Below are 22,823 nucleotides of genomic sequence, written 5' to 3' on the forward strand. Positions count from 1 at the left end.
GGGTTTCAAACGTTTAATCACTGTGATTATTGCTTTTGATGTAAATTTTTGACTTCTGAGAAATGATAATTATTTTTGCACCCTCCTCCTATTAGTCAAAATTTTGTATAGATATGCTTCATTCGATATTGTTCAAATGCATTAGCTATCACATTTTAAAAATATATTGCAATATCAAAGTACAGACAAACTATGGAGCAATATGCAAAATGCAAAATTTTCTGTACTTCTTCTTCCCCTGAGAGGTGATTTGGTTTAGTTTGTATTTTGGACTTAACTTAATGAAAGTTCTGAAACTAAAATTACTTTTAGAACTTTCATTAGGTTATGTTTGGGTTTGAACAGCAAATGGACGTTTCGCAACTATCAAATTGAGTTTCATAGACATTTTAGAGCAGCATATAATTTCACTAGCGCCTATCAGTTAAATTAAATTTTCGCTAATAGAAATATATATCTACTAGTGAAAATATATTCGAACTTAACCACTGAAAATATACTTTACTGAAAAATACACATTCACTGTAACATTTATAAACAGCATGTAAATAAATAATGATAAGTATGTAAATGTATTTATTACTATTTACTAGCATCTGCTAGATAAATTATATTATAACTGGTAAAAATATATATCTACTGGTGAAAATGTATTCTGATGTGATTTCACTGAAATGGCATGTTTTAAAAATATATTTGAGACTATTTTTTAGATTTTCTTAGAGGGATAATCCGAGAATTTCTGGTTTAGAATTAGAAAAGTCATTTCAGCTTTTATTAACTTTTTTAATATCTAAATTTCATTAAGATTTATCGATTCATACTTAATTAAATGAAGTGCATTTTTCTGGTCAAATCATTTAGTATGATTATTACAAAAGAATAAAAAAATGTTCAAAATTAAGGTAGAAAGTATTTTTTTATTATATATAAAAACATTTAAAAAATTAATTACGAGCTGAATCCAAAACCGAAATGAAAAATAACTCTTAGAGGCGCCGATATTTATTTTGAGGAACGCGTTGTGGCAACCCTACGAGTCCGCCCCGCACACAGCGCAAGGGCGCAAAAATTCAACAGGTCCTTTACGACCGGCCGCGCAGTGTTGCCAGCGCGCGCGCACAGCGGCACCCCAAAATGTCTGCCCGGACTGGACGGTCAGTCGCACGCCGAGCGGAGCGGCGGCCGCTCGTGTTCGTCCGCCTCGTCGTGTGGTCGCAACTTTAGCTTGCACGGTAGCACGACGACCGACCGACGTACGGCGGCCATGCTCGCCTGACGAACGAACGTGTGAACGCGCCCTAGTGTCCCTCTGTCCGTTCCTTTTGGTGCTGCGCGACGATAGGTAAGAGGACAAGTCTTTGTTTCGCGCTGTGTGTACCGTTACGCGAAGAGGGGTTGGTGAGTTCATTCAACAACTACTACTGTTCATTCAACGCGCGCGCGCGATAGACTTCGACGCGCTGTGTGGAGCGAAACCTGGCGCTGTACCGAGCGTTGCGGTTTTTGGAAAGAGACCAGGTGCGCGCGCGCGGTGTGGTGTTTTGAGGCCGAGTGTGTGTGCGCTCGCGCGCGTGTATGCGTCGGAATGCGCTTGGGAAGCAGCACCATGAACAGGCACTGCGGAGAGCGGCGGTCGTATATATGCGTCTTGGTTGCGCCTTGGGCCCGCGAAGTGCAAGAGGGGCGCCGACCGGTCCGAAGCACAAAAGAGACGCAGCGCGGGGGGCGCCGCCCCGACAAAGGAATGCGTCCCTTTCGCTCTGCCACTTCAAAGCTGGCGAGAGCTTTCGATCGGTCCATTGTTTTGAATACGTTATGAGTAAATCTCATCTTGAGTTATAACCAACCAGGAGTATAATCTCAGCATTCACATCTATCAACCAAATCTCGTATTGAAAGTGAAACACATTACTCCTACATGTCATTGTCTCAAACACTATACGAGCATTGCCTGAAAATAAGCTTACGAAAAGCTTCATATAATCAAGTACTTTTAGCGTAGAGCAGTTTATCACCAAGTTATGTAAAATTTGTCGAACATGATTTACAGACTTAACGCCATTTTGAAACAAAAGACCGAGATAAATTTGATAAGTAGTATTGTATCCATAAAAACCGTTATATCCTTTGTTATAGTTATATTTTGCGGTCTAATAGTCATAGCCGAAGAAAGCGCATTGAAGTTTCTAAAGTATTTCTGTCGAAATCTGCATAAAAGATTTTTTTAATATGGATATATGGAAGTACAGTTTATCATATTAGTTCTTTTATAAATTATTGTCGCGCATTTTTACTTAAAAATATATGTTAGAACTAAAAGTTTATTTGCTTAGTGTATTTGTTTTAATATGTTTATACATAAACAAAATGGAAGATAGAGTTTCGTTTCAAAGATTAGGTCAGATCAATTAAACCGAGTCAAAAGAAGCGACCTTGTAAATCAATAAATAAATTGTTTCATATTCTCCGACACTTCCATCATTAGATAAGTAAAAAACAATGAAGAAATATAGTACTCTCTGATATTATCTTCACTTTTAAAATCGCTTTCATTTATAGATATACTAAGATAACTAACATTTGTATTACAAAAAAAAAATTAAAATGACGAAATTTGTAGTATCGTTTAGATTTAATCTATTCCGAGAATCTGTTCCTTTTCTCAGAATATATGAGTCAATAATTTTCTACAATAGCGATAAATTCTGCCATATTTAATGATGAAAAATCGCTTGATTTGATAATGTTCTTTGATAATGTTATTTATAAAACAAAGGGGGAAAATTGCCTATTAAAAGCAGCTTGTTTTGTAAACATCATATGCTACCGTATTGAAGCTTAATGTAATATTGATTGTATTTTAAAATTGTATTATATATGTCAGCAAAGCGAAATCGCGTATCACTTTCATATTACAAAGTTCACGTTAACATTAAAACACGTACGTACTCAATTTTTATCTCGTTTTTTTTAATGTATAAGATTCGGGCATGACGCTAGACGTGAACCTTAAAAAACTGGCTCCAACAATGACTAAAGCAAATAAAGAGCTCGTTTTCGGTGTACGAGACGATAAGAAAAAAAGATTGATAACGAGACGCTCATCTTGCGTCAGTCAAAACTTAATTATTTGTGCATGATTTGTTCCACTATAAAATAATACAAACATCTTCTTTCTATATACATATTTGAGTCAGTCAATACATCCACTTAAGAAACACCGAAATCCCATTAACAAAAGCTTAGCTACATAGCAACCAAAATCTTATGCAATCTTTCATCCGCTATCCCGAGATGACATCATCTCAGTCGCGGATTTCGCTCGCAAAATGTATTCGGTGAAGATGCGCTTCGTGACTAATTGAGATCGCCTCGTAATTTATAACGCTCTCAGAAGCGATAGTTAAGATAACAAATATGCACACACGAAACTGGTGTATATATATATAAATAAAAAAAATCATCATTAATCTCCGCGTCGGGCCATGTCGCGGCTACCGCAATACGTGAAACCAAGTGACCCGAGGCTTCGCGGGTAGCCGGCTAGAGGTGCCCATACACGTTCGCAACCGGACCGTAAAATTGCTTCCACAATTCAGATCGAATTCCGACGCCTTCCAATTAAAGCGCAATCGGTTTAATGAGTTTTTAAAAGCTCCCAGTGCCAATCTTTTTAGGCGAGGTTAGGTCCATACCGAGCCGGACAATATCGGTAGTGGCTTCTTGTTCTTTGCCCGGTTGTGTAAGTGGCATAATGGCCCGCGGCGCAGGTTGACCAGTGGCGGCGCGGCCCCTGTCCGCCTGTACCTTACTTACACACATGTGCGCCATAAACACACACATGAAAACCACCGGTTTTTGGCCCCTGCCTGTACGACTGCTACTAGTCGATCGATGCTCTCTCGCTCGCCGTATACCTCCGAGATTGATACCTCCTCGTCGGCTAACGGTAGACGACGACCTTATATAGTTATTCGTCAAACGGCAGCCGCCATTTCACCTGCTCGACCAGGATTCGGTAGGATAAATCAATTGCAAAGCAGTACGAAGTAGCGAGCGGTACTGCTTTGACCCCGCCGGCTATGTACGATCATCAGCAGCAATAGCATTCGAAGGCCGGGGGTCATTTTGTTTGATTGTTTCGAAACGGTGAGATCCCGATACGCAATTCCATACGTTGCGGTGTGTATACGATTAGATTCGAGGTAAGCCACACATCGCCGGTTCACAGTTCAATTGTAGTACTTTTTACAGTTACGTATGCGAGTGGGTAGACCCGCATATTCGATACTTATCGGAAAGCTCGTCGAGCGACAAGTAACCGTGTTTATTGAGCAATATGCTGCTCATGTTCACAGCTGATCTTATTAACACAACTGCCACTCGATTCATTCATAAAACAAAAATTTACTCGGAAGTGCCACTATCACATTCGTCATAATTTTCCTACATATCATATAGATGGCCATCCCTGACCTTTGCAACGCTACTCATATCAAATTATGCGTAACCGAGCACTTGACGTTGCATTCTGTTCAAGCAACCATAACATAAGATTTTAATCTCAACATTGACGATTTGTCCCGTTAGCTCCATTTCTAATTAATAATAACGACTTGTTATGAATTGGTCGTTGAGCTTAATTAATTGTGCAATGTTCCACATTCTTAGCTCACCGAGTGACGCGACACGTTCTTCTAGTCGCGCGTTCTCAACTCCCAGACTACCGCGACACGAATATTTGTCAAAAAACGGGTTTGGTAGAAGTAATATAGACATTAGTCAGAGGAAGTAGTGGATGCACCGCGCACGCTAACAACCTCGCGCCACGTTCACGTATAAGAATTATCTAAACTTTTATTTGTTTGTTACAGAAAGCATAGAAGATGGCGGTTTTCGCGATGGCGTCCGCCGTGGCGGGCTTCGTCAAGGTGCGATTCCTGGCGGACAAGGCCGTGATAGACAACATGGTCTTCAGGATGCACTACCGCATCACGTGTGCCATACTGTTCCTGAGCTGCATCCTGGTCACGGCCAACAATTTAATCGGTAAATAAAACACACAGTTAACCTTTTGAGTGGAACTGATCAACCACGATTAGCGAGCGCTCGCGGCAGTAAGACGATATACGAGCTCAATTTAGAAAAGGATATCAATTTTCCAATTTGTGCTGTATACCCACTCACTCAACATTTTCCACGTTGACCAAATTGTTTTTTTTTTTTTTAATTTCACGCTCTGTATGTTCCGAGGCTGTCAATGTGTGCAATAATTAGAGTGTCATGATCGCTGGCTATAGACGGGCCAGACATCCATCTAAATCGCGTTTAATATCATTGCCGTTTAGAAACAGTTTCATTAAAAGTCTGCGGATACCAGATGAAAAACCGGTCCGGTCCCGTCGAGAGCACAGACCACTCGATCATCGCTAGCTAGAGAAAAAAATCGCAGTCTACCGTGTAGCTTTTTTTATAGAAATTAATTAAAATATAATACTCGGCGACACATGTGCCAAAAACACGATTGAAACTCTTTATATAAAAAGCCATTAATTACTACTACAGATAGATAACATCATAATAAGAGACACTGGTCTGTGTTGACAAACCGTATATTTCGACAATAATTTAATACATTTTTTTATCAATACATATTGAATTAATTTGCAGTATAATAAAAGTTTCACAAAATTTTTCCCACCAAAATACTAAAACAAATCAGTAAGCCACATTTTTATAGCGATTTTTAATACATTAAATAACGCGGCATATTTGAGATAAGGATAAAATCTTTTTTCAATTAATTAAATTTAGAATGATTGATTTTTTTGTACTTTCGATGGTAAAATCAATCGCGTATCAAAATTAAACAGGTCGAATCCATTTTAAAGCCAAATATTAACCGATAAGTTAAGGATTGATTAATGTGCGTAAGAAGGCCGAAAGATAGCGATGGGATTTAAGTAACTAAAGCGCTAAATAAATACACAGAACGTGATCTATAAAAACCGATATTATTTTCTCCTTTTTTTAGCTAAATAATAAATATTTAACACAAAAATTTTTTTAGAACATTACTCAAAAAAACACGTTTTTTCATCATGATTCATAATACATAATTCCATTTATTAAAATCGGGACTTGTCCTTGACAAGGACAATGAAATGCACACGTTATTCAATAGATAATTTTCAGTATAAAAATCGACATTTTTTAATAACGATGCATCAATTCTGCTGTGAATAGTTTTTCATCAATCATAGAAATGCAATTAAAAATGATTTACACTAAAAGATAATAGTCAAGTCAGCATTCAAGCTATACAATTAAATTTGTATATAACCAAGAATGGTTTCCAATGCCTTTTATAGGCTTAGAAATCGCAACTGGAAACTGATCCCATTTCATTCGTCCGCATATGGCATCCAGACTGTTCGTTATTTGCGAGAGTTGTTTGTGTACATGAGATTAAATGTAAAAAGCCATTAATTATATTTTATTCTGCGATTGCAGATCGACATTTGACACTACGCTGAGCGCGATAGGCACATAATAAACATCTCTCGAGATTATCATGATGAATAGCTCTCTGGCTTCCTCGTTTATATCGTACAATATAAACATGGGCATTTATCTTTTTGTCTCCGCTCGTTAACGGCGTGAGACCTAGAAACAATCGCACGTGTTAAACACGGACCAAAACGCTTGTTAACCCACGGGGTGTCGGTTTAATATTAATCGTTAATGGATGTGCGTAACGCGATACGCTTTGTAAAACCGTTGCGCCTACAAATTTCGTAATTATTTATTGTCCTTTGGCATGATACGGTTTTATACGTTCACTCTCGATCGCTATAGATCGAATCGAGCGCTAGATGCGGGACAAGGTTGATACGATGCATTCGTTTTCTCAGCATCCGACGCGCAACAGTAGGAATATTCTAATCAGAAGAGATCTGTTATATAACATAAAACACGACATGGCATAACAACGTGCGTTTTGAAGCGTAGTTGTATTATCAAAATAGGTTATCTGTGGCAAAATCGCAGCAGTTCAAAAGCAATGTTTCGACATAACATTTTAATGTATGTATACACATTATATTGTTCACGACTGTAACAACTAGCTAAAACTTCTAGAAATTGCTACTATTTGATGAACCGCTTCATTAAAAATTAAGTAACTTCATATGCCATTTCCCATACATGATATATTTAAACCAATAGTTATGGTTAATTGCATTCAATAAATAATGTAGAATACTATCCGTAATTTATTTACGAAATTTGAAAAATTTTTGATGAAGAATATTTAAAAAAAAATTGCACTACGCAGCTAAACTTGTTCAAAATAAAATAACTTAGTAAAACGCATCAATGTTTTTATTGTAGGAAAATTTTTAATGCGAATCTTATTATTTTAACCTAAATAGTAGTTTTACCCCGCGCCCCTCACCCCCTGCGAACGCATACGTATTTGAACGATTTAAATGATACTATCGATAGAGGTTATGCATGTCGTATGATCTGTAAAGGACATGCGCATTCTCTTTTTCGCAATCGTGTGTTGATAATATGCAATAAGATTTTTAAGCTAACATAAAAAAATCTCGATAAATTTGAGACGAATCGATGGCTTGACTCGTAGCAAATTTATATAGAAAATCGAATCGAAGCCGTATCGTCTGCAGTGAGACCTTTAGATCGGACCCGCGGGTCATGCGCGCACGGTGCGATGCCTCGGCGTCCAAAATCGACCGAAATTCTTGTTTTCTTTTTCGCCGGCCGCTCTTTTATGAATCACGTCGAAAACGCTTTGGTCAAAACATGACACCGCCATGAACGTACAGACACAACACACACACACAGCCGCAAACACACCGGCGGTACAGCCTCATCTACGGACGCACACACCCACAACCGGACGGACGGGCATTCTCCGAGCCAGTTTGCCAGCATGCAGCCACAGGTCCACTCTCCCATGGTGGTCAGCGCGAGGTCAACTCGAGCGACAGTAGCGCCCCTCTATCCGACCTCATGATGCACAAGAACTCGGTAGCATTCCATCAAATAAGCCACATTTCGAAGACGCTCCCCGGTCACGAAGCGGGCCCGAGATCATGGGAACCCGACATTAACATCCGTCTCCGTGATTTATCTATCGCACTCGTCGATCATCGAGATCACAAAACGTGAACTTCGCCTTGAGCGGCAATGAATGCAGAGCAATTTAGGCAGTTGCTGCTGCTGCTGCTGCAGGGGGGGTCTCTGCTGCACAATCACGTGTGCTGCAGTCCCCTCGAATCGCATAATCATAAAGCACACTTCACACGCCGCGCGGCAATTAAACCGTTTATATAATCGAGCTTGCATGACCCATTGTTAAAATTACATAAGGTACAAAATGCAGAATGAATTATGATTGACAACACAATCATACCTGTCACTTTTTTAACGAATTCAATACCTTTGTGTAATAGATTATTTTATATCTATATGTCAATACAATTCTATAAGCATGAATGTATATTTAAAATTAAAAATATTCTATATTGTAGCCTACTATGTTAAACATTTTTTTATTATTAATTTCAGGTGATCCTATAGCCTGTATCAACGACGGTGTCCCTAGTCATGTCATCAACACTTTCTGTTGGATTACGTACACTTTCACGCTGCCCGGAAACAGGGGCGGCAATCACAACGCACACCCCGGCCTCGGAAACGATTATATGAACGACAAAAAAGTACACAGTTACTACCAATGGGTGCCTTTCATGCTGTTCTTCCAGGTAAAACTCACATCTTTGATTCATAACATAAAACAATTCGCTAATTCCTTGTTCCTTTCAGGGCATATTATTCTACTTGCCGCACTGGATTTGGAAGAACTGGGAAGAAGGCAAAGTACGCATGATCTCCGAAGGAATGCGAGGCACGATCGCTATCACCGGGGACGAGATCAAATCGAGACAGGTAAATGAAATCATATATAACGTTAAATAAACAAGATTTAATATTACTGATTAATTTCCAGAGCCGACTGGTGAGATATTTGATCGAAAGTAAACACACTCACAACACATACTCATTCGGATACTACTTCTGCGAAGTTCTCAATTTCGTCAACTGCGTAAGTATATAAAATTCATATGACATTTTATTAATAAGGCTCATATAACACAATACGTTCTGTTGTGGCTTACGAAGGATAATATAAAGATACGGTGAGAGTATGGTTATAACAATGCGGATCTGATTGCGATTGTAAATTGATCGATTACGTTTCAGGTCGGAAACATTTTCTTTATCGACCTGTTCCTTGGCGGTGCTTTTTTGAGCTACGGCACGGACGTGGTCAAATTCTCAAATATGAACCAAGAAGAGCGTACTGATCCTATGGTAAATATATTTTGTGAGTGTATGTTTATTTACAACATAGATAACAAAATTTATTTTATTTGATTTCATTTAGATTGAGATCTTCCCGCGCGTGACCAAATGCACGTTCCATAAGTTTGGCCCGTCAGGATCGATTCAAAAGCACGACGCTTTGTGCGTGCTAGCCCTGAACATTCTCAACGAGAAGATATACATATTTTTGTGGTTCTGGTAAGTAGTGATATTCTAATATAATAGATACTATCAAACGTTTTATTAATTCGTTAATTATTTCAATAGGTTAATAATCCTGTCCATCATGACTGGACTGGCTCTACTCTACTCCGCAGCTGTAGTGATGTTACCGAGCACCCGAGAGACTATTCTAAGAAAGCGTTTCAATGCTAACGGAGTGGAAACGTTCGTTGAGAAAACACACGTAAGATCTACATGTAATTTTAATATTACATCACTGTAAATTTGACTAACATATCGTTTCTTTAGATCGGAGATTTCCTTGTACTTCATCTGCTAGGACAGAATCTGTGCGTATCGGTGATGGGCGACGTGTTGAGCGAGATGTCTAGATATTTGCAAGCCGGTTCTAACCCGCCATCGGCGCCATCCACGGTCGAGATGGCGCCAATGTACCACGATCCTGATAAATACCTCAACAAAGAAGAATAAAAGCTCGACTGAGAATAAAAGGCTGTATAACGCGAAAGTTCTTCATTAAGCGACTTCCTAGAGTATTAGTTTGTGGGACAAGTTGTGCTTGTGCTCGTCGGTTACGTGCTAGTGTTCGAAATTTGTGTTCATCTCGTATGAATGAAGATACTTGCCCGCAGACGTACGTTATTGTGTCAAGTGTTTTAAACGGAAAAATCGGCAAAAGAAGAACGAAGAATTACATGTATTTTTTATAACTACAACATTCCACCTTCCGATTACTATATATATTGTATTTTGTCTATATATATATTTACGTATATATTTTATTATGAAATTTTAAATAACTTTTATATGTAATAGATGTAAAGTGACAAACAACGAACGTCTTTTTTATTTGTTATTATAATCTTTTTCGATATATAACTATTAATGTTAAAAAGCGTTGAATTGAACGCATCTGCCATGTTAGTTAGATCTGATCTCCATTTGTAAGGCTTATTTCTATGTATATTTTAAAACGTCATCTTATGTATATTATAATGAAAAATAATAGAATTATATACATATCAAAATGACTTATGTTTAGAAAAGAAATATGAATTGTTAAAAATAACTGGCGCTAATGGTTTTTAAGTGGCGAATTCGAGATATTTTGGAACTTAACTTGTACAAACTTTAAAACAATCAATTAACCATTAGAGGCGGTTTATGTTTTTTTTTATATATATTTAAAATTAAGAACGAACGCAATAAAGGTAAATCTTAGTGTAAATTTTTGGTGATTGTTTAGGATGATCTGACGACGAATTTTAATTGTAATACATTAAAATTAGACTAGTTAATTAATACATGTCACTTTGATGTGTCAATGTGATAAATAGTGTTTGGCTTGATTACTTGTGTACGGATAGCGAGTTATTCGACCGGAGTGACTGTAGTGCGGAATGCATGGAAATATTTCAGTATTGCGTTTATAATTTTTTTTAGCGATAGTGAATTTTTGAGTATAGGGAAGAAGTATATTAATTTTGTGATTGTGTATATGGTTAACAGCATGTTGTCATTAACCGGGTCGCTCTTGAAAAGTGTGGCCCGCAATGTAAAAAGGAATATTATAGACGAATTTTAAAATAAACTATGGATTTCTTCTGCTCTCGCGTACATGCATACGTTTTGTCATAGCTTACTGCTTATTATAAGTATGGATTATTTTTTTACTTTATTCAGCATTGTCGCATGTTTTTTTATGCTCTTATCATATATTCAATAATGGTGCATTTTACAGTTGTACAGAAAAAATGTTTCTGACAAACTTTTCTATCAATAAAAACAATACTTAAACTGTCCTCACATCTTCTTTTCATTTATCATCAACCTATATCAACCTATGTCCAAATTAAACATACATGTGTTATAATATGAACTACTTTACTATGCTATCTAAAATAAAACAAGAAATTGTATAAGATAACAAGATCAAATGTACTAATTCTACTATTATAAATGTCTAAATGTATGTATGTAAAAATTAATCGAAAATATTAGTTATGAAATTGTCACTTTTATTCGATTCTTGACTCTGCCCGGAATACTTCTATGTTAAATTATATCTAAAGGAATACCCCATACATATTTAACCTTTTAATCGCCAGCCACTAATTAGTGAGTCACTTGTTATATCTCTTCACGAGTCAGCATCTTTTTCTGAGAATAAATATAAAATACTTGGTTTACTGATAAATGATTGTAGTACAATAAGCTTCACGAATTAAATAATTTGTTTTAAAAAATGAATTATCAAGTGACCCACCGGTAAGTCACTGCGTTTAAGTGGTTAAATATGTACATTATTTTACTTATAATTTAAATTTTAAAATAATAACGAATAACAATAAAATATTTTTTGGGTAAATATGTGCAATTATAAAAAAAAAATATTGATAATATCAAATCCCCTAAAATATGTAATTTCTTTCTATAACTTCATACTGATTCAGCATTCCAGACAGAGTATAGACTAAAATACCATATAGTGGTCATTTTACTATAGAGTATACTAAATGCATGTATATAAAAATGAATGTAAGACACAGTAGGAAATTATCAATGTAAGAATCAGATACCACAACCTTATGTCTATTTTTCTATTATCAACAACTATCATAAAATAGAATGACTCTTAAAACATCACATTATTTGCAAATGTATTTTATAAACAAACCAATACGAATTTAAGATCAACTTTATAAAAGTCAATAGAACCATACATCTTAATGTTACAAAGTTACAAAATGTATGACATGCAATTAAATCTACAAATATAGTTCCGATTCACGATAATAAAAATGATCACTTACCTATTTCCCCAATCGAGTTTAGATGCAATTTGTCCTCTAAGTGTCTCCGCTTGTCCCTTAGGTAAATTTCCTGATAATAATGCTTTTCTGCTGGACAGCAATTCGCACATAACATTACGCACTGCTTGAAAGCGGTAAACTTCATTTTCCTATTAAAAAAATATTAAAATCAATATTATATAATATAAATCAAACATTCTCATAATTAATAACACTTACAACATAAAGTTTTCGCCAGATTCGTCCCCAATCTCTTAAAACAGCAGCCGTCTCTACCACCAGAGGCTCCGATTCCGGTGGCGTAGTACCAGCGCCGGCGCTTTCCCTGACGATGCTCGTTGGGAAGATTCCCCATGCTGAATCTTCGCCGCTGCGACGTCGTCCTCTGTACCATCCTGAATATATATATATATATACATATAATAAAAAATGAACACAAACATATTAAAAATGTATATAGCTGCCCATAACAAATTACTTGACATGTTTCTAATGCGTTTAACACATGACTGATTAACGATGTTTGATACACAATCGACTTAGATAAGATATGACGTACCTGCGTATTCTTCGAGTATTTCGACCGTGTCGCCGATCTCCAATGGTAATCCATATTGTATGTCTCCTTTCCAGTTGTATATGGCTATAATAAAAAAAACATATCTCAGTGGCAATCAATTAAATTTATTCGGAGGACTCTGGCATCCGTCAAGCATGAGGGGTAATTGTATAATTTACTTTACAGTTTATGAATGCACTGGTCAAGTGCGATTTGTTCCTCTTTTGGCTACACATTTTTGAAACGAACATGATTTATACAATAATAACATATTCTGCACTACTATTATTTTTCTTTGTCAACACATAATAAATGACTAAGAACATAATAACAGCGATTGCTGTAGTGTCTACACGTTCTAGGTCATGGTATATTTATAAGTAACATCTAGAAGAAAAATCAATATTGCTATATATTTAGTTATATTATACAATCATAGAAAAGTAAGTATTAAATTTAAATTGTGTCATGTTAATTGTATAAAATAAAAGACAGTAACTTATTTGCAATATGTGTGATTATTGTTTTTATTATTAACTACAATTATGTCATTATAATTTTAAAAATATATTTCTTTCTCAAGTAATACAAAACAATGATATCTATTGTATATGTTATATTTCCATCAAAACACATGAGTAACAAATAACATCACTATAGTGATTAATATCAAAAATTGATAAGAAAAATATTTCACTGTAATTTTTTAAAAACAATAAAATGATGATGACTGAATTGATGGCTGATGCCTGAATTGGAGAAATTTTGATATTTTTAATTGCAACATAATATGGTAGACATCTACTGACAACGCTTGAAACTACTATAATTAAATAAAACGAGTAAATACATAATATCTATATTTCCCTATATGTATGCATATACCAAGTTATTTTTTTGATCAAATTTAATTGCGCTACAACAGATGCGTTTATCAGTTTATCAACATTTAAAAAATATTTAAGGTACTTTAAATATTATAATTAAAATGGCCAGCCCACTCATTTTGAAACAATTTCATATAAATCGCGAAAAATATGGTTATCGATATCATCGACACTATTTCTATAGTTCAATAACTATAGAATTAATAACTTTTAAAATCAACACAAGTATCTGCATGTAATACTTAATTTTTAATTAAAAATTTTATTCATCATACTTGGACAATCGTATGTACATATATAGGTATTGTCGTTTTTTTGTATTATAGAAATGCAGATGGAAAACATATTCTAAATTTATATAAAACATCATAAACATGTTCAAAATTAGCTATATAACCATACCGATAGTTCATTATCGCTAATATTTTAGCATAACACCACTTACTCAGCGCAATGATGTCACTCTTAACATTCGAAACATATGTTACATATAATACTTTTTAAAAGATTTTGACACTCCTACTGGTCTTTATTTTTATTGAATAATTTGAGGGTTTAACTTCGAGTATTGTAAGTAACTAAAACAAAAAAGCAGATATTTTGTAAATAAATAATTGTTGCGACTGTTCGCTAATGAGATATCGGCTCTCATGATAGGCGATATGTGAGACGATTTGTGAATGAAGAATTTAACACGAGATATAACATAAGAACAAGGGAGCTGAGGGAAGAACATATCATAATATGGGGTTGTACGTCTTGGCGTGGTGTTGGGCCCATACATTTAATTTAAGAAATTAGGAACCAGGAAGTGCATGTGGATATTATGGAACGCATAATGTACCGTACCGTACACTAAAAAAAACAATTAAATAAATGGGCTTTTCAACAAAACAATGACTCGAAGCACAAAAAAGTGGTTCAAAGACAATATTATGGATGTTTTGGAGTGACAATCGCGCAGCCCAGACTTTAATCCAATTGAGCATTTATCGCTGTACTTGAAATATAAGAAGCCGCTCGAAGTCACACCTGACACTTGCCGCACGCAGCCACAAGAACCATGAGAATCATCTACGGGCATCACCACCTGCGCCACCTTCACTGCGGTCGGGAGAAACGTCACGCCGTTAATCGTCCATTTGTCACATGTAAATATCACTTAATAAAGTCCATCTAGATTCACACAAGAGTCTCAATGGCCGCCAGGTCAACCACCCCTAGGGCTACGCCCCTTTTAAAAATTTAAAAGAACTTAACAAACTTGTAAAAAATAAGTGAGAGCTGATTCCAGCAGTTAAATGTCAGCATTTAATAGATAATATCAAAGATAATATTTTTAATTTAATTTTTTTTCGTTGTTTTAAATTTTTTAATGTTTACTTAAAGATTTTTCGATTACAGGCGATTATACGAAGTAGTAATTTTATTGAGTTAATTTAATTTGGTAAACAATTATTTGTTAGTAAATAATTTAATAGTTTTAATCGTGTTTATATATACGAGTATTACTTATAAAATAAAGAAGTAATTTTGTCCTAAATTTAAATCTAATACAGCGTTTCACAATAATTTTGTGAACGTACTATTTGTTTGACTACCACTGTATGTATATGTGAATCTTCATTTTAATAAAAGTTTTCTGTTCAAATCATAAAAGGATTAAATTGCGTCTCCACCGGTACATAAAATTTTCTCATATTGTATTTTTCATTATTAGTGTATCATTCTGTACGTGTTAATTAAAGCGTACTAAAACAAATTGCGCTCGAGACAGCGCGTTCACCAGTGTTTCTCAAACTTTGTATACTTTAATTATTAAAAAACTGTATTTTATTAAAAAAAAAATAGATAGTTATGTTGTTATTAACGGATACTGTGCTAATAATAATCAAAAATAATTATTAAAAATTAAACCGATCAAATTTCATGAATCTATATAATAGTTTCTGCTGGAAAAAATATTTAATATTATATTAAAGTTGCAGATTTTCTATGATCTATAAAAACAGCACTAAATCCAAATTGTCACGTATTTATTGATTTTCTGCGTTGTTGTCCTTCAAAACAGAGTTATTTTTTATATATGTATACCAAATAGCTACACTAATTATTCGGCCTTTAAACGTAGCAAAAGGCATTTTCACAATCAATTAGCGCACAACGACGCTCCGTTTCGACCGTTTACGCAAAAGAAAAAGAAAAACAAGACCTTCGACACCGAGTCATCCGAAACGGACTTGAGAACGCTTGCTTCCAAAGATAATATGACTAAAACGACCAAACCGCAGACAAAGCAGAGTTCCGCGAAAAAGCGACCGGAATAAATGACAGGCGAGTTCATTCATAATTACTACGATTGTACTATAAACCTGATATCTGCCTAATAAACCATTGTTCACATGTATCAATCAATTGTATATTCGATTAATATATTTTTGAGAAGCTGTGGAATAAGCAAAGCGATAGCAACATAGACCTGTTTGTCTACCAAAAACCGTGTCGAATTCCAATGGCCCTATTTTTTCAAGCATTTTTAGTGCCACCGCAAGAACTTTCGCTAATTAGCTTGGCATAGGTCAAGAATCGAGAATGTTTTGAAAAAGCTGAGATTAGATTTCGAACCGACAATCTTTCCTTATGAATCGCGTGGTCATTATGAGCGACGAAAATATCTGGTCGAACACTGCGTTGGTCTTCCATTCAGACCTTTCCTTGTTACCTTTACATAAATAAGTTTCAGAACACATATTGTTGGATATGATTAATCTAGCATAGTACATAACTATTTCTGATATTTATCAGTATATATCTACTTTGGGAAATAGACTTATAAATCTGGAATAAACATTTTTTAATATATTTAAAATCTGACCATCATAACGGCCTAATATAACACGCATAAAAAGTACTTCTGCCACTTATGCAAAGCAAAACTGACCCTTCATATTTTATGTCAGACAAGTATATTAGTTGATGTGCACTAATCGTTGAAAACATACATATGAGAAGTTGGATGATCTGAGTTTGAGGCTCATGAGCGCTGATGTTTTAGGTGCGACCAATAATAGGGACGTGATCGCGAATCTACGGCACTCTAAGTCCTCGAGTTTAAGATGAGCATCGTGCATACAGTATTTATAAAAATAATATTTTAAAGATCGATAATCAGAATTACACCGTGTCTAGAAATTAATTAAAGAAAGCTTACAGGAATTAATTAGCAACTATGTACTATCAATAGTCACACTACTCCAAATTAAAAATACGTTAGTAATTTGCATTACAATCTCCAATTTATTTAGATACTACATTTATCATGTTTCAAGTAACTAAATGCTGAAAACATTACGAAACAACCAGAAAACATATATCTTAAATAATTGGAGACAAACAAAGACATTCTGGCATCTGTACCAAGACTTGGCGCCATAAATGTGTTCGCGAATAAAACAAAGACGCTTCACAAACAAGATCTTGATTAAAATCACGCGTCTTCAGCGCAACGCGATGAAAGTATGAGGAAGTTCTGAATTCCAATACATTTAAATGCTAAGAAGTAGCAATTAGTGAACGATCGATCGAGATAAAAAAGGTTGGGTCTATTGAGCTAAATATTAATGAGGGGCTTGAGCATTATCAAAACAAGGCAAAACCTTATAAAATGGCAATTGTAGCAATAGTATTGTATAAATATTTAATTAAGATTTGAACTTAAAAAACATACTGTGTTATATTTTCAATCAAGTTTTCTCAATAATTATACTTATCGCGTCAACTTTACTAGATAATAACATCTAATGAGATAAATTAAAACAGTTTAGCTCGACGGAAATGCACCTTCACTGGCACATCGACCTTTTTTGAACATGTACCAAGTGGTATATTAAAAAATGCTCGTCGACCTGCTGCAGTTTAAACTGTCTCTCTCACGTTATTTAATAACTCAATTGCTGTCTCTCGGATCTCATCTAGAAAACGATTTCGTATTCATAAACGTATCCATTGTCTCTGTATGGAATATAATAAAATTTATTTGCCTCTGTAAATTCTGACGCGTAGACAGAAGAATAAGCATAACCGACACAATAACCCAGCTACTCCACTTTCGCGATTTTTCTAGTCGATCTCGTTGAAATAATGAAAAATTAAAGCGTTACGAATCGACTCTCATATAGAGAGTGTGCGAAGCTTCTCAAACCAACTATCGATTGAGGCTCTGAATCAGGGTTTACAGCGAAGTATTCCTCGGACCTCTTGAGTTCAAGCATTTTCCCGTTTTAAGACATTTGCTGGTTTCGAAAAACAAAACCACAAAGTTTCGTGCCAATGATCGATTCCAGTTACTTCTTCAATGAGCAGAATCGACGATGTTTTATTGATCGTGCTGAAATCAATTCATGAAATCGAGCAGAACAATCCATGATAAAGATTTTCTAAGAAATAGAAACACGAACGCAACATAATTGTAGTCTTGTAAATATTGCTAGAAAAAAATGAGAAACTACAGCAGGTATTGATATCTCCATCTAGAATTCCAGAATAAGGTAGAGGCATAATTTAACTCGCTGTTCAAATGGCATTAGGTAGTATGCAGATATTCAACATGTGTGGATTATTATATTTGCAATAATATAATAGGCTCTAAAATGAAACATAAGTTTAAGTTAGTACCATCACTTACAACTTGAGAGGGGATGAGGGAGAACCGTAGCAAAGATTTTCACTACACGGCCTAATTCACAATATTATTTCGTATTGTGAAACCAAAGGAACATCGATTTATAATTAGGAAAAAAGTAAGATCTTAAAATCTAAGAATCACATATTCATTTTTGCGAGCCCATTGATTAAAACTAAATAAATGTAGCCTGCGATGTTAAAATAGCTGAACCTTATCCTAAATCGCTATTCAAAGTTTCCGATAATAATTTCACAAGCTTCAAGGATTAACTTTTTAATTTTATGATCTGGTAACTATCTGAAGTCTTTAGGAATTAAGGCTACTAGGCATATTATTTTTCTTGTGAAACTAATTAGTAGTTAGCAGAAATACATAATGTTGCTTGGTCACTTAAAATTAAAAACACTACAATTTTTTATTATATACCAGGTCGGGACTACCCATACTTGGTGAGGCATAATTAGTCACAAAAAACTTTCCAAAAGGGTCTCATAAAACCAATTGATGTGTATCTTATATCTTCTAAGAAACGAAGATTTTTCGTCGACATACGTACTTGCATAAAATTCACAAACCTTACTTGAACAAATGCAAAGGTCGATACCGAATGCAAAGGAATATGGTGCGAACAAAAATAAACATTCCATAAAAATGACGGCGTTATCATTTTTTATTGACTTGGAATCTAGCGTACGCCTTTATGACCGCTCACGAGTATAATATGTGTATAGACAATAAAAAAGAGTCTGGTTCCGCCACGAACCATCAGCATTGGTCAGATATTAGAAAACTAGAATTAGACTTCCATATACGGAAGATCATTAATTATCAGTAGTCGATCCTTTCGATAACTTTTTCGTACCTTTCGGGCGGTATCTTGGCAATAACTTGCCGGATGTTGGTTTTTAGGTGCTCAAATATTTCGGGATTGTCGGCGTAGACACAACTTTTAACGTAACCCAGCAAAAAAATCCATCGACGTTAAATCACTTGATTTTGGCAGCCAGTCACGTCACCAAAACGTAAAATAATGCGACCTGAGAACTTTTCACGCAAAACATCTAGCTTTGCACCAGATGTGTGGCAAGTCTTGTTGGAACCACATGTCTTCCACATCAATATCTGTGATTTTGTGGCCAAAATAATCGGTTATCATGCGCCTTTAGCACTCACCATTGACTGTTACAGTGCGACCTTCGTCGTTTTCAAAAAAGTAAGGACCAATGACGCCGCCTGACCACAATGCGCACCAAACCGCAACTTTTTGGGTATGTAATGGTCTCTCGTCAATCACATGAGAATTTTCCTCGCCCCATATGCGACAATTTTGCTTTTTAATGCGCCACGATGATGCACAGGGCTTACCCTATTTCCAATACATCCAGTATCTTTATATTTTTTTATTATTAGGATGATGAAAATGACCACAATCTTTCCGTAAATTTCTATACACAATTCTGTAGAACAATTAAACAATTTTAACGTGTTGAGCGGTGGTTAAGCGATCCATTTCGTAAATGTGTTTTTGCAAACTAACATTTGACACTTTGAATACGCATGATTATTGACAGCTGTCTAATTTATAGTGCTGCCAATATAGGAAACTCAAATTGGATCACCCTATAGTTGACCTACGGAAGAAACAAGATCACTAAAAATTTATCCTAGCAACTTTAAGATATTATCCTTGAAATGTATTTGTGGTCATTGCGAAAGTAAGTCTTTGTAAATTGCATTTTTTTTAATTATTGCCACCTGGGGAATCGAAAAAGTTTAGTCAATATTAAAGTAGTGGTAACTCTAACATAAACTATTAAGACCGTACAAAGTGATAGCGGTAAAAAACTAAAACTGGACGTCCAATAATCTCCTAATATGTAGTTTCTATCAAAAAGTTTGAAAATATTAAGATTTCAAGAAACGGGTGTTTGCTTATTTTTGCATGACATTCTACACTATAGAATTATGCATTATTTAACATTTATTGAATCACCCACCCACTCACCTGAGATATATTTTTTCTCAATTCTAAATTTAAAGATGTTCTCAAAGAGAAACGAATTCATAACGTAAGATATATAAATTGAAATGCAACCGCTGAGTTAAAAGCAGTTCCTTTGGACTATTTGTCGACTGTTTCAAAAACGTTACATGTTTTGTGTTTTTTTTATTAGTTCATCCAGGAATTAAACTGCCATATCTCGTATATAGAAATGTTTTTTTTTTAAATAAATTATTTTATATAATTTATTAATTATCATTTCTTGAATTTGAAAGCCCTTCTCCAAATTTATTCGAATCATAATCAATGATGGTATCCCGTGGGATCACTGAACGAGCCGCACGTTTGATCACAATAATTTAAAGGGCATTCTACTTCCTTCCTGCGAGAACGCATCGTCCTCGAGAATGCACATGCGGGAGTACAGAAAAAAACAAACAAGGATAGGACGTTGATTAAATTCAACTCCACTAGTCATATAAACGTACATAGTACACCATATACGTTTCTAGCACATTCCGATTGAATTTTTCACGTGGCACGTGTAATTGATTACCGCTTTTGTAGTAATTAAGCTTGGAGCAACCGTAACAATCACGTCTCAGACACTGCTGACATAATAATGTAAACAAAAAACAGCAAGCACGCCAGAAACAGTAGCAGTTTAACTGACAACACGTGATCTCTAAAGTTTTTTTAACATTGAAGTACAATCTAATTTAGAGTGCCTATTCTCAGCAGTATAATCCCAGTTACGGTTAATTATATCAACAGATTTTTTTTGTCATCAAATTAAAACCAAGGGCGCAGCTATATGCATATGTGAAAAACAGATGTGCTTATCCTAAAAATACTCTTCCACATAAACGAAGCACGGTCTTTAAAAAATAAACAAGAGTTTCAAGAGCTCTGCTGAAAAACCGCAACTTCCCTTTAATCGGGTGCTGCAAAATTGCACGACTGCAAAATGTTTCAGATAGAGTTCAGAAACCTATAAATATCTTAGCTTGTTAATTTTCATACTGCATGTAGCAACTGAGACATCCTATTATAGAATCCTATTTGCCCCAGAAGCCTCCAGTCTGCTCTTTTAAATAAGTCACTTACATTCAGATCCTGGCGTTATTAGTCGTGGCATTGCATATAAACGTTCCGCTTTTACGTCATGAAATATGGTTACATTTAGTCATAAACGCCAAGAAATCTCTCGCTCTGGTTTAATTAAAACAGTATGGAATAAAACTAAGGTCGAACTTTGTAATTAACAAAGGCGCAGATAAAATATAAGAACCTGATAAGACAGAGATTGCCAAGCTTTTGAGGACTGCGACTTTTTTTAATATTTTTAACATATACTTATATTTCCCAGAAAAAATATCAATCTCCAATTCAACCACAAATCTAGTCTTCACTTGTATTAAAATGCTTTTACAGCATTTTCCAAATGGTGTGCTGCAAAACCATCATTAAAACGGTTTTAATTTTACAGCAAAAATTTAATAATGCACATCTCAATAGCCCGTGTAAGATAGTGGCAGGGGGGAGAAAGCACAACACATAAAGCGATTGTTCACGTTAATGTTATACAGCGACTTATTAACTTTTTTTAAATGATTCTGTATATATTTTTATTAGTCAAACTTGGAATGCAATTTTTAGTGACTATTTTTGTATACAGAATGGTAAAATTAATAAACGTCAAACTGAGGATAGCATAGTAATAAAATAAAAAACCTGCTTTAATTCTACAAATATTTGTGGCAAAACCTTGGGGTTAATTAATGTACGTAGGAAGGCAGATAGATGATGACGGAATGTAAGTAATAAAAATGAGACTCGAAATGTATTTATTACCGAGATTAAGGAAAAACAATGTTTTTTTAAATTATTTGAGTTAATTTTATCTTTAGCGAAAGGGCTAAACAAATACGTTACAGAAAAAACTTTTTTTTTGTATGAAGTTCAAATGACAAAACGCACAAATTTGTGCATAATATTATTCAAAATGTTAATGATTCCTAAGCCTATGAAAATAATGTTTTAAATATTGTTTTCCCTTGTTAGGACCATCAATAATCACTGCATCGAATTAGTTGGAGTAACAAACAAACTAACATGTGTACAGTCCGTCCAAGATGTGAACGCTCATCGATATAGTATTGGTGAGAAAAATTTTAGGGCGACCATGTGAAATTACATGTCCAATTAATTTTTACATTTTTGATTTAATTTGTTGAGGAAAATGTAAAATATCACTTTCTTGCTTATTTTGGTTATT

At 35.0% G+C, this 22,823-nt stretch overlaps 2 protein-coding genes across 3 annotated transcripts in view; one reads left to right on the plus strand and one right to left on the minus strand.

Annotated features, from left to right (window-relative positions):
• Nucleotides 1–22,823, minus strand: part of spg (dedicator of cytokinesis spg) — a 64,489-nt gene that overhangs the window by 33,976 nt on the left and 7,690 nt on the right. The window contains exons 2-4 of the mRNA XM_088200970.1: nt 12,973–13,056; nt 12,633–12,808; nt 12,414–12,562 (exon numbers count right to left, since the gene is read on the minus strand). Of these exons, the coding sequence (XP_088057096.1) occupies nt 12,414–12,562; nt 12,633–12,808; nt 12,973–13,056 (409 nt within the window). The remainder of the gene's footprint in view (nt 1–12,413; nt 12,563–12,632; nt 12,809–12,972; nt 13,057–22,823) is intronic.
• Inx3 (innexin 3) lies at nt 1,161–10,284 on the plus strand. Of its 2 annotated transcripts, none has more exons than XM_088200972.1 (9): nt 1,161–1,521; nt 4,878–5,052; nt 8,599–8,795; nt 8,857–8,979; nt 9,041–9,136; nt 9,295–9,405; nt 9,479–9,615; nt 9,685–9,823; nt 9,889–10,284. In XM_088200972.1, exons 2-9 carry the CDS (start codon nt 4,890–4,892, stop codon nt 10,069–10,071), a joined length of 1,149 nt encoding a protein of 382 aa, XP_088057098.1. In that variant the 5' UTR covers nt 1,161–1,521; nt 4,878–4,889; the 3' UTR covers nt 10,072–10,284. The 2 variants fall into 2 exon arrangements, with proteins under 2 accessions (XP_088057098.1, XP_088057097.1); XM_088200971.1 differs by having other exon boundaries at nt 1,161–1,345.

Source organism: Plectrocnemia conspersa, unplaced genomic scaffold (genome assembly GCF_051122295.1).
Source record: "Plectrocnemia conspersa isolate PC_06_02 unplaced genomic scaffold, ASM5112229v1 ptg000012l, whole genome shotgun sequence".
Classification (NCBI taxonomy): domain Eukaryota; kingdom Metazoa; phylum Arthropoda; class Insecta; order Trichoptera; family Polycentropodidae; genus Plectrocnemia; species Plectrocnemia conspersa.

Coding starts and splice junctions, on each gene's coding strand:
- Inx3 (XM_088200972.1), top strand. CDS start 4,890: ATGGCGGTTTTCGCGATGGCGTCCGCCGTGGCGGGCTTCGTCAAGGTG. Junction 8,980..9,040: donor ACGAGATCAAATCGAGACAG/GTAAATGAAATC, acceptor ATTAATTTCCAG/AGCCGACTGGTGAGATATTT. Junction 9,406..9,478: donor AAGAGCGTACTGATCCTATG/GTAAATATATTT, acceptor GATTTCATTTAG/ATTGAGATCTTCCCGCGCGT.